This window comes from Staurois parvus, unplaced genomic scaffold (assembly GCF_062004578.1).
Source record: "Staurois parvus isolate SC_StPar_1 unplaced genomic scaffold, SC_StPar_1.0 ptg000851l, whole genome shotgun sequence".
Classification (NCBI taxonomy): Eukaryota; Metazoa; Chordata; class Amphibia; order Anura; family Ranidae; genus Staurois; species Staurois parvus.
Genome location: NW_028318647.1, coordinates 125,745 through 138,579, shown reverse-complemented (window position 1 = coordinate 138,579; position 12,835 = coordinate 125,745). Strand labels below are relative to the sequence as shown.

The 12,835-nt window shown below is 48.8% G+C and overlaps 1 protein-coding gene across 3 annotated transcripts in view; it reads left to right on the top strand.

Moving 5' to 3' along the window:
• ABCA5 (ATP binding cassette subfamily A member 5) overlaps positions 1 to 12,314 on the top strand; it is a 136,551-nt gene extending 124,237 nt beyond the window's left edge. The window contains exons 38-40 of one of the 3 annotated variants that reach the window (XR_016306666.1): positions 977 to 1,032; positions 1,908 to 2,718; positions 3,401 to 12,314. Coding sequence is in view for 1 of the 3 variants with exons in the window: in XM_089655587.1 (XP_089511713.1) it covers positions 977 to 1,032; positions 1,908 to 2,012 (161 nt within the window). In the remaining 2 variants the exon portion in view is untranslated. Of the gene's footprint in view, positions 1 to 976; positions 1,033 to 1,907 lie in introns of all 3 variants that reach the window. The other 2 variants (XR_016306665.1, XM_089655587.1) reach the window with 2 other exon arrangements.
• Positions 12,315 to 12,835: the final 521 nt, after the last annotated feature.

Genomic DNA, 12,835 nt, shown 5'->3' with positions numbered 1-12,835 from the left:
AGTCCCCTTCACTGGAGACACCTGAAGTCCATCATTTGCAGGAGGGATCACATCCTTTAGACCAGGGGTGGGCAAACTGCCATTGCAGGACTACAAGTTCAATCATGCCTCTGCAAGTCATAGCTGTAACTGTCAGTTTTGTAATGTTGCAATGCCTCATGGGAAATGTAGTTCCACAACAGCTGGAGAGCCGCAGTTTGCCCACCCCTGCTTTAGACCATATAGTGTATCAATTTGGAGTGGGATGACCCTATTACCATTATTGGTAGACGTTGTTCATCGTGAACCTCCAAGGACAGGACTGATGTTGGATCTGAAGACCTGACTTATCAATGGCATTCCAAAGGTGTTCTGTGGAATTGAGGTCTGGGCTCTGTGCCAGACACTCAAGTTTCTCCAAACCAGACTGATCAAACCATTTCTTTATGGAGCTGGCTTTGTACACTGGGACTCAGTCATGGTGGAGCAGAAAAGGGTCTTCACCAAACTGTTACCACAAGGTTGGAAGAGCAAAACTGTCTACAACGTGTTTCTTTCTTGTACATTCAGATCTTTATAATAGGTTCTTATTCAAGTGGCATGTATGACAGTACAGTAAAAAACAGGATTCCTGTACTCACCGTAAAATACTTTCCTTGGAGCCCATTGAGGGACACAAGTCTCACCTCCATGATCAAGCTGTCGGTAATGCTTTGCAGAGGCATGCCAGTGTCCATGCTTTCAGACTTTCTTGTGTCCCTCAATGAACTCCAAAATTGATCTTACCATGAGTACAAGAACCCTACTTTGTCATTTTGTTTTTTTTTGTCAGAGTACCGCTGGAGTAAGAACCAGCAAATCTATATATCAAACACAGTTATGGTCATAGGGTCTAGTAAGCGGGTCAAATGTAAATGTGAAAAGTAACACACAAAGACCTATTTTCAGGAGAACAGCACAACTCGAATCTGACCTGTGTGTTTCCTTCTTGTTGCAGTGAAACGTACCTTCAATGTAGAGGAGTACAGCTTCTCCCAGTCCACACTGGAACAGGTAAAAGTTGTATCTAGTACATAATCCATTCAGCCTCCCTTAGCCCCCTGGGCCCCATTCGCACCATACTACAGTGGGCTGGAAGACACGTGTTGTGTGTAATATGCTTAGGCACCCCATCCAAAAGTGTGTTACGGTGAGTTAGTGTGCCTTCTAGTAGCACCGTGTCCCCCCAGCCATCCATCCATATCTCCATTAATAATTTTTTTGGCCAAGAAATCACTTTGAAAAACATTCCCCTAGGCATATCTGGCTGTTGCCATCTTGAGTAAGGGCAGATCATTCATGTAGCATTTACTTCCTGGAATCCATCTGTCCTTAGCTCAGGCACACATACAGGAGGGTGTACTTAGCTGAGAAAGAAGACTCCCGGGATGTATGACATCATTTTGGCCTAGGCCAGAAACCAGGAAACAACTGAAAAAATTTAAAATACTGTTTAGGCCAAAATGATGTTGTCCAGTATTTTTAATACTTCTGCTGCCAGTATTAGTAAATATAATAATATATCTTTAATTAAAATGAGAGACCTGATTTTAGCACGGCTGTGGGATATGCTAGTAGATCACTGGTGCTGTTTTTTTGGTCAAAGTCCTCCCTTGTTTGCCTTAGGTGGTCATTACCATATCTTGCAGCTTCAGCAAAATTATGGCGGTCAGTGACACCCTGGAGGGAGGCGCTGTTGGGCAGGTTGGCTTTTCTGTCAGATCGCCATTGTCCTCTAAGATCAGGGTGCCACTGTAAAAGTTAGCTAGCCAGAAATGCCTGTATGTTCCTCAACTAAGACCTCAAACATCAGTCAGATGTCTGCCCATCCTCTGTTGTTCTGTCTGTGGGCCTCATTCGCCAATAACGCCTTGTCTTTCCTCTTCCAGGTGTTCATCGAACTGGCTAAAGAGCAGGAAGAAGAGGACAACTTTGCGACCATGAACAGCACTCTCTGCTGGAACCGGAGACAGGAAGACTCGGTGGCCTTCTGAATGCTGCACAAAATGCTGCACCCAGCTGTTGTACGCAGCTGGGACTTCCACCCCCTCCTCCGTACAAGAGGGGGCACAAACGTGCTGCCCGCTTTACTGTTGCAGACTCGCGGAACAGCAGAGGACTGAGGACTCCCAGGCTGCGCCACGTTTGTGTTCTAGACTGCCGACTTTATAGGCCGAAGTTACGGAAGCGCGGCAGGAGTCGGGTTCATGTACAAATGTCCTGAAATTCAGGTTTTTAGGGGTCATAAAGCACCTCATAACTTATTTAGCGCTTTAACATGTTACAGGCCTCACTGTGACAATCGTCATGACATACATCCCATCATGAGTTTACGCCAGCCAGGTTCTACCAGAAACGCAATGAAAAATTGTTGGTTGTCCAGGGAGGTGTCCCACAGATGGAGGTTTTATGGGACTGAGTGTAAAGCAGCCGGAGTGCACTCTGGGATGACGTTCCGGGATATCTTTTTGTTGCTAGAAGGCCTGTCCTTGGGTGACCTGCCTGACATTGGATTAAAGAGGATGTCCAGTTCTAAAAGAAAGCCCTCCTTGCTTGTGACCACCCCAGAGACACAAATCAGGTGAGAGAAGTTCAATGGCTTCCGAGGTCAGACCAAGAGGTTCAATGGCTTCCACAGGTCAAACCAAGAAGTTCAATGGCTTCCATAGGTCAGACAAAGAAATTCAATGGCTTCCATAGGTCAGACTGAGAAGTTCAGAGGCTTCCATTGGTCAAATCCAGAAATTCAGCAGCTTCCGTAGGTCAGACTGAGATGTTCAATGGCTTCCATAGGTCAGACTGAGATGTTCAATGGCTTCCATAGGTCAGACTGAGATGTTCAATGGCTTCCATAGGTCAGACTGAGATGTTCAATGGCTTCCATAGGTCAGACTGAGATGTTCAATGGCTTCCATAGGTCAGACTGAGATGTTCAATGGCTTCCATAGGTCAGACTGAGATATTCAATGGCTTCCATAGGTCAGACTGAGATATTCAATGGCTTCCATAGGTCAGACTGAGATATTCAATGGCTTCCATAGGTCAGACCGAGAAGTTCAATGGCTTCCGTAGGTCAGACAAAGAAGTTCAATGACTTCCATAGATCAGATCAAGGAATTCAATGGTTTCCTTAGGTCACACCGAGAAGTTAATTGGCTTCCGTAGGTCAGACCAAGAAATTCAATGGCTTCCATAGATCTGACTGAGAAGTTCAATGGCTTCCACAGGTCAAACCAAGAAGTTCAGTGGCTTCTGTAGGTCAGACCGAGCAGTTCAGTGGCTTTCGTAGGTCAGACCGAGAAGTTCAGTGGTTTCTGTAGGTCAGACCGAGAAGTTCAGTGGTTTCTGTAGGTCAGAGGGAAAAGTTCAATGGCTTCCATAGGTCAGACAAAGAAATTCAATGGCTTCCATAGGTCAGACAAAGAAATTCAATGGCTTCCATAGGTCAGACTGAGAAGTTCAGAGGCTTCCATTGGTCAAATCCAGAAATTCAGCAGCTTCCGTAGGTCAGACTGAGAAGTTCAATGGCTTCCATAGGTCAGACTGAGAAGTTCAATGGCTTCCATAGGTCAGACTGAGAAGTTCAATGGCTTCCATAGGTCAGACTGAGATATTCAATGGCTTCCATAGGTCAGACCGAGAAGTTCAATGGCTTCCATAGGTCAGACTGAGAAGTTCAATGGCTTCCATAGGTCAGACTGAGATATTCAATGGCTTCCATAGGTCAGACAAAGAAGTTCAATGACTTCCATAGATCAGATCAAGGAATTCAATGGCTTCCTTAGGTCACACCGAGAAGTTAATTGGCTTCCGTAGGTCAGACCAAGAAATTCAATGGCTTCCATAGATCAGACTGAGAAGTTCAATGGCTTCCGTAGGTCAGACCAAGAAATTCAATGGCTTCCATAGATCAGACTGAGAAGTTCAATGGCTTCCGTAGGTCAAATCCAGAATTTCAGTGGCTTCTGTAGGTCAGACAGAGAAGAACAGTGGCTTCTGTAGGTCAGACAGGGAAGATCAGTGGCTTCTGTAGGTAAGACGGAGAAGTTCAGTTATTTCTGTAGGTCAGACGGAGAAGTTCAGTGGCTTCCGTAGGGCAGACTGAGAAGTCCAGATGTTTCTGTAGGTCAGAGGGAGAAGTTCAGTGGCTTCCATAGGTCAGACCGAGAAGTTCAGAGGCTTCCGTAGGTCAGACCGAGAAGTTCAGAGGTTTCCGTAGGTCAGACCGAGAAGTTCAGAGGCTTCTGTAGGGCAGACCGAGAAGTTCAGTGGCTTCCGTAGGGCAGACGGAGAAGTCCAGATGTTTCTGTAGGTCAGAGGGAGAAGTTCAGTGGCTTCCATAGGTCAGGCTGAGAAATTCAGAGGCTTCCGTAGGTCAGACCGAGAAGTTCAGAGGTTTCCGTAGGTCAGACTGAGAAGTTCACTGGCCTCCGTAGGTCAGACCGAGAAGTTCAATGGCCTCCGTAGGTCAGACCGAGAAGTTCAATGGCTTCCGTAGGTCAGACCGAGAAGTTCAATGGATTCTGTAGGTCAGACCAAGAAGGTATTTGGTTTCCGTAGGTCAGACCAAGAAGTTCAATGGTTTCCGTAGGTCAGACCGAGAAGTTTAATGGCTTCTGTAGGTCAAATTAAGAAATTCAATGGCTTCCAGAGGTCAGACCAAGCAGTGCAATGGCTTCCATATGTCAGACCGAGAAGTTCAGTGGTTTCTGTAGGTCAGACCAAGAAGGTATTTGGTTTCCGTAGGTCAGACCGAGAAGTTCAATGGTTTCCGTAGGTCAGACCGAGAAGTTTAATGGCTTCTGTAGGTCAAATTAAGAAATTCAATGGCTTCCAGAGGTCAGACCAAGCAGTGCAATGGCTTCCATATGTCAGACCGAGAAGTTCAGTGGTTTCTGTAGGTCAGACTGAGAAGTTCAGTGGTTTCTGTAGGTGAGACAGAGAAGTTCAATGGCTTCCGTAGGTAAGACAAAGAAATTCAATGGCTTCCGTAGGTCAGACTGAGAAGTTCAGAGGCTTCCATTGGTCAAATCCAGAAATTCAGCAGCTTCCATAGGTCAGACCGAGAAGTTCAGTGGCTTCCGTAGGTCACACCGAGAAGTTAATTGGCTTCCGTAGGTCAAACCAAGAAGTTCAGTGGCTTCCGTAGGTCAAATCCAGAATTTGCAGTGGTTTCTGTAGATCAGACAGAGAAGATTAGTGGCTTCTGTAGGTAAGACCGAGACACATATATCTCATAATGTTCCATGGGCCCCCAACCCAAAGTGACTCCCGTCACACCTGGCAACTAGCATTTCCAGAAGGGAAGGGTCACCATGGCCCCCCTCATGTTCCTCTCATTGACAGGTTCTCACTGAATACGTTTATCCGGAAACGGTCTAAAGAATAATATTGTTCCTTGTTCTTAAAGGAGGAATACACCCCATCACTGGCTGATTCAATGCCTATAGTCATGAAATGATATCTATGCAGCACATGCCTTAGTGAAGTGTTAGAAAGTATGTGTTCACAAAAAAAAACACAGCAGAACAAGAACAGGAAACAACAAACCTCGACGCTCCCAGATCCCCTGAGCCGGCCTTGTCCAAGCGAACCTCAACGCCATATATGGTCAGACGGATATAACCCGCATATAACAGTGGTCTGTATTTTACCATCCCCCACACACAAAGCCAGATTGAAGTCACAGAAATTGTACTTTGTACTGACGCCCTTCCAGGGGTTGACTGACCATTTGAAAACTCGGGCACTGCCCGAGGGCCCGGGGTCAGTAGGGGGCCCCATGAGATGCTCCTGGTACCTTGTTCTTAGGCTTTTTTGAGTTTGGGCAAGGACACAGGGGCCCCATGATAACCTATTGCCCGGGGGCCCCATGCATTGTCAGTCCACCCCTGCGCCCTTCCATAGTCTTCCTCTGCTTTCCCGTTACAGTAGTTGTGTCGGGTGTCTATACACGACCACACCGCGGTGCCGCCATCTTGGATGTGATGCCAGCAGACTCACAGCTGTCACTCAAGTGACACTCTACAGTAGCCCAGACAGTCATTGGATCCCACCAGTATAGGAGAGGGCTGTGATCTGCAAGGAGGGAGGAGCTGGGCCAGTACACACCATAACTACACACTCCCAGAAGAGATGAGGGAGGAGCTGGGCCAGTACAGACCATAACTACACACTCCCAGAAGAGATGAGGGAGGAGCTGGGCCAGTACAGACCATAACTACACACTCCCAGAAGAGATGAGGGAGGAGCTGGGCCAGTACAGACCATAACTACACACTCCCAGAAGAGATGAGGGAGGAGCTGGGCCAGCACAGAAAGCCAATAGACACTCTGAGAAGAGGACAGGGCTATGACGTGTAAGGAGGGAGGAACTGGGCAAGCGCAGACAGTAATTAGACACTCCCAGAAGAGTAGAGGGCTATGACTTGCAAGGAGGAAGGAGCTGGGCCAGTACAGACCATAATTAGACACTCCCAGAAGAGAAGAGGGAGGAGCTGGGCCAGCACAGACAGTACTTAGACACTCCCAGAAGAGGAGAGAGCTATGACTTGCAAGGAGGAAGGAGCTGGGCCAGTACAGACCATAATTAGACACTCCCAGAAGAGAAGAGGGAGGAGCTGGGCCAGCGCAGACAGCAATTAGACACTCCCAGAAGAGGAGAGGGCTATGACTTGCAAGGAGAGAGGAGCTGGGCCAGCACAGACCGTAATTAGATGCTTTTAGAAGAAAAGAGTGCCATAATGTGTAGGGAGGGCGGAGCTGGACCAGAACCTGCAGTAATTAGACACTCCCAGAAGATGAAGTGAAGAACTATGACATGCAAGGAGGAGGGGGCCAGCACAGACAGAGAAAAGGAGAGGGCAATGATCTGCAACGAGGAAAGAGCTGGGCCAGCACAGACAGTAATTAGACACTCACAGAAGAGGAGAGGGCTATGGCATGCAAGGAGGGAGGAGCTTGGCCAGCTCAGACTGGAATTAGGACACTCCCAGAAGAGGAGAGGGCTATGGCATGCAAGAAGGGAGGAGCTGGGCCAGCTCAGACTGGAATTAGGACACTCCCAGAAGAGGAGAGGGCTATGGCATGCAAGGAGGGAGGAGCTGGGCCAGCTCAGACTGGAATTAGGACACTCCCAGAAGAGGAGAGGGCTATGGCATGCAAGGAAGGAGGAGCTGGGCCAGCTCAGACTGGAATTAGGACACTCCCAGAAGAGGATAGGGCTATGGCATGCAAGGAGGGAGGAGCTGGGCCAGCACAGACTGGAATTAAGACACTCCCAGAAACTGGACATCCCCTTTAATCCATCTGTTTGTATTACCTCAAGTCTTCCGTATCTGTACATCTACCATCACATATACGGCGGGGGAGGGGTACTCGCCTTGCCGCGGGGCCCCTCCACAGTTCTTGAATGTTTTCATGTGTTTCCGGATAGAAACACAAATCTCTGCACTGAAATCTTCACATTCGGGCTTTATAAATCGCATGTCATGTGACCTCAGCAAAGGGGAATCGATGAACCAATGATCCGCTCGTCTCTCGATATTAAAGGAGGACTCCACCAAGACGCAGGAACCCCCAAAGAGGGGCGGAGCTGGTCATGGCGGGTGGGCGGGGACACTCAGACTTTGTGTATCTGTGCCTGAAAGACTCCACTATGCAAGATGTCTGGTGCAGAATGAGCCCCTCTATGACTCGATGAATGTATACTGGAGTGCCCCCTACTGACCAGTGAAGGCATTGTAGGCGCCACTGACTGCAGAGGAACTCCTGACTGCAAACATGTTCTTCTGAAGGGAGCCGCTCATACAAAGGATTGTATCCACCAATACGCTTCTCCAAGTGCCTGCATGGATGTATAATGTGTCCCCGAGTCATGTATGGGGCCCGACTAGTACGCTGCCTCTACGTATCGCACCACAGTGCACAAATCTACCTGTGTGTTGTGATCTTAGGGGTCTGATTATAGAACATTCGTTGGACGAATGCCAAACATATTCATACATAATGCACAAATTTAGGCTGTAACGCCCTTCATAGATTGATCCCTCCGATCAGGGGGGCCCAGACTTTCCGCACTCCAGACTTTGTGTCAGTGGGAGGAGTTATACTCCATTGTTGGTGTCAGTGGAGGGAATAGTGTCCCATCCTTGGTGTCAGTGGGAGGAATAGTGCCCCATCATTGGTGTCAGTGGGAGGAATAGTGTCCCATCCTTGGTGTCAGTGGGAGGAATAGTATCCCATCATTGGTATCAGTGGAAGGAATAGCACCCCATCATTGGTGTCAGTGGGAGGAATAGTACCCCATCATTGGTGTCAGTGGGAGGAATAGTGTCCCATCCTTGGTGTCAGTGGGAGGAATAGTACCCCATCATTGGTGTCAGTGGGAGGAATAGTATCCCATCATTGGTATCAGTGGGAGGAACAGTGCCCCATCATTGGTGTCAGTGGGAGGAATAGTACCCCATCATTGGTGTCAGTGGGAGGAACAGTGCCCCATCATTGGTGTCAGTGGGAGGAATAGTGGCCCATCATTGGTGTCAGTGGGAGGAATAGTGCCCCATTGTTGGTGTCAGTGGGAGGAATAGTGGCCTATCTTTACTGTTATTGGGAGGAATAGTGCGTCATTGTTGGTGTCAGTGGGAGGAATAGTGCCCCATCATTGGTGTCAGTGGGAGGAATAGTGGCCCATCATTGGTGTCAGTGGGAGGAATAGTGGCCTATCTTTAGTGTTATTGGGAGGAATAGTGCGTCATTGTTGGTGTCAATGGGAATAGTACCCCAAGGGCTAGATAAAGGCAAGCAAAGGGCCACAGTTCGGAGATCACTGCCTAGGCCAGGGGTAGGTAACCTGAGAGCCGCAGAACTACAAGTTCCATCATGCCTCTGCAAGTCATAGCTGTAACTGTCAGTTTTGTAATCTTTGCAATGCCTCATGGGAAATGTAGTTCCACAACAGCTGGAGAGCCGCAGGTTGCCTACCCCTGGGCTAGATGGTCAGCCGATCTAGAGCCCAAAAATGCTGTAGTTTTCTGATTACCTTGGGGAGATAGTATACTGCATTTTGGCCAGAAGATGGAGCCGATGTTCCTAGAGATGAATCTGGGAATTACAGCCAGAATTGAGGCAGCCTGCACCGATGTGCCCGACATTCGTCCAACAAATGTTTAATAGACCCCTCGGTGTGTTGCTGAATGTGGTGCAGGCATTGCACCCGCATGAACGGCCCGTAATGTTCACCTCTAAATGAATCAAAGGATGTCCACTTAATCTTTTTAGATACTACAGCAGACGGTCAGAGACTGCACACATGGTACAGGAGATGGTCAGAGACTGCAGACATAGTACAGGAGATGGTCAGAGACTGCAGACATAGTACAGGAGATGGTCAGAGACTGCACACATGGTACAGGAGATGGTCAGAGACTGCAGACATAGTACAGGAGATGGTCAGAGACTGCATACATAGTACAGGAGATGGTCAGAGACTGCAGACATAGTACAGGAGATGTTCAGAGACTGCAGACATAGTACAGGAGACGGTCAGAGACTGCAGACATAGTACAGGAGACGGTCAGAGACTGCAGACATAGTACAGGAGACGGTCAGAGACTGCAGACATACTACAGGAGACGGTCAGAGACTGCAAACATACTACAGGTGACGGTCAGAGACTGCAGATATACTACAGGAGATGGTCAGAGACCAGAGACTGCACACAACATGCTACAGGAGACGGTCAGGGACTGCAGACATACTACAGGAGACGGTCAGAGACTGCAGACATACTACAGGACACGATCAGAGACTGAGGACGTACTACAGGAGACGGTCAGAGACTGCGGACGTACTACAGGAGACGGTCAGAGACTGCGGACGTACAACAGGAGACGGTCAGAGACTGCGGACATACTACAGGAGACGGTCAGAGACTGCAGACATACTACAGGAGACGGTCAGAGACTGTGGACGTACTACAGGAGACGGTCAGAGACTGCGGACGTACAACAGGAGACGGTCAGAGACTGCGGACGTACAACAGGAGACGGTCAGAGACTGCGGACATACTACAGGAGACGGTCAGAGACTGCAGACATAGTACAGGAGATGGTCAGAGACTGCGGACGTACTACAGGGGATGGTCAGAGACTGCAGACGTAGTACAGGAGATGGTCAGAGACTGCAGACATAGTACAGGAGATGGTCAGAGACTGCGGACATAGTACAGGAGATGACCAGAGACTGCAGACATACTACAGGAGATGACCAGAGACTGCAGACATAGTACAGGAGACGGTCAGAGACTGCGGACGTACTACAGGAGACGGTCAGAGACTGCGGACGTACTACAGGAGACGATCAGAGACTGCGGACGTACTACAGGAGACGGTCAGAGACTGCAGATATAGTACAGGAGACGGTCAGAGACTGCAGACATACTACAGGAGACGGTCAGAGACTGCAGACATACTACAGAAGACGGTCAGAGACTGCAGACATAGTACAGGAGACGGTCAGAGACTGCAGACATAGTACAGGAGACGGTCAGAGACTGCAGACATAGTACAGGAGACGGTCAGAGACTGCGGACGTACTACAGGAGACGGTCAGAGACTGCAGACATACTACAGGAGACGGTCAGAGACTGCGGACATAGTACAGGAGATAGTCAGGTTGGTCAGCAGGGCTGTAGATAGATTCCTACAGTGAGAGGCAAACTCTGAACATTTCCTGGGGTGTGGTGGATCCTTCAAGAGCCTGTACAGGGCATATGGAATGGAATCCGATGGGGTTGCCTCTTCCTTACATTACCTTTGTTGGGAAGGAGGAACAGCCCTCTAGATGGTTTGTGGAAATGCTGCCCCCCTATGGAATGTGCAGGTCACAGCCAGGTGTGAATAGTCCGGACATATCTATATGAAGAATCCTATATACTGTAATGGAGTGTAATGATCTACTTACCTACATACTGCTGCCACTTGGCACACAAGCCCCTTAGGCTGACCCTCCTGGTTACTACTAACCAATCAGGTTAAAGCTGCCATTTTACTGGTCACCTCCCACTATTAGAATTTGGCATGACGGGTTAATCATGTGACCTGTAATTTGAAAGAAAAAGAAAAATGTTTCACCTTCTTCAGGCTTCCTAGAACATTCAACCCCAAATACATAGCAAAGTCTACTTCCCACATCTGACCATGGCAGCCAATCAGAATCCAGGTTTTTGCTGATGACTTTGGTAATGAGAAGTTTGTTTGAGGTCACACTGAATATCATCGTTGTCACCCTTCACAATGATTCAAAGTGGCGGTTCAGCGAAGTGCTGCTGAAATCGGCTCCTGGTGCCTACTCAGGGAAGGAGGAGCTGGGAACACTTCTCAGAGTGGGAGGAGCTGGGAACCCTTTTAGAAGACGAAGAACTGGGAACCCGTATCAGCGTAGGAGGATCTGGGAATCCTCAGAGCTGGAGGAGCTGGTAACCCTTCTCAGGATGAGAGGAGCTGGGAACCCATCTCAGCGTAGGAGGATCTGGGAATCCTTAGAGTGGGAGGAGCTGGGAACCTTTCTCAGGATGGGAGAAGCTGAGAACCCTCTTCAGAATGAGAGGAGCTGGGAACCCTCTTCAGGATGAGAACTAAGGAACCTCAGGGTGGGAGGAGCACGGAACCCTTCTATGGGTGGGAGAAGCTGGTAATCCTTCTCAAAGTGGGAGGAGCTAGGAATGCTTCTCAGGATGGGAGGGGCTGGGAATCCTTCTCAGGATGGGAGGAGCTGGGAGCCCATTTCAGGATATGAGGAGCTGGGAAACCTCAGGGTGGGAGGATCTGGGAACCCTTTTATGGGTGGGAGAAGCTGGGAATCCTCAGAGTGGGAGGAGCTGGGAACCTCTCAGTGGGAGGAGCTGGGATCCCTTCTATGGGTGGGACGAGGTGGAAACCCTTCTCAGAACGAGAGGAGCTGGGAACCCGTTTCATGAAGGGAGGAGCGGGGAATCTTCCTCAGGCTGGGAGGAGCTGGGAACACAGATGTGGAGGTCTCACCACAAGAAATTGATGACATTGGTAGGTGGTCACTGATTCCACCCAGGATTGACTGTCCATCTACAGAGGGCTGATCGTCTGTTGTAGATGGCAGTTTATTCGATCAAGTGGCTGCCGTAGGACGACTCTGGGGAGATGGAAGCTTCTCATGGTGGTGTGGTCAGCCAGTAGCAGATACACAACGTCGGTCCTCGCTGTACCATTGCGGCACTTCTGTGTGTTCACCAATAAACATGGATTGCACTGACAGTACAACTGCTGTGTGTGTCCTCTGTGTGTCACGTGTCATCTCTGAGAAAAGTGTCGGTGTGATATCTGTGTGTTCCACATATTACACGGAAAGAGAACCTGTCACCAGACCACTGAGCTCAACAAAACCTTCCATAGGATGATATGTTCATATACAGTATAGTATTTATTCATGTTATTACCCTGTAAAAACCTTCCTTGTGTGACATACGAAAGCCCCGAGACTGCTGCTGGGTGCCGCCATCTTGCTTCCAACGATCTTTTTAGCTATCCATAAGGGACAATCTTCCCACTGACCCCAATGTAAGGGACAGTCTTCCCACTGATCAATGTAAGGGACATTCTTCCCACTGACCCCCAAAGTAAGGGACATTCTTCCCACTGACCACCAATGTAAGGGACATTCTTCCCACTGACCACCAATGTAAGGGACATTCTTCCCACTGACCACCAATGTAAGGGACATTCTTCCCACTGATCACCAATGTAAGGGACATTCTTCCCACTGACCACCAATGTAAGGGACA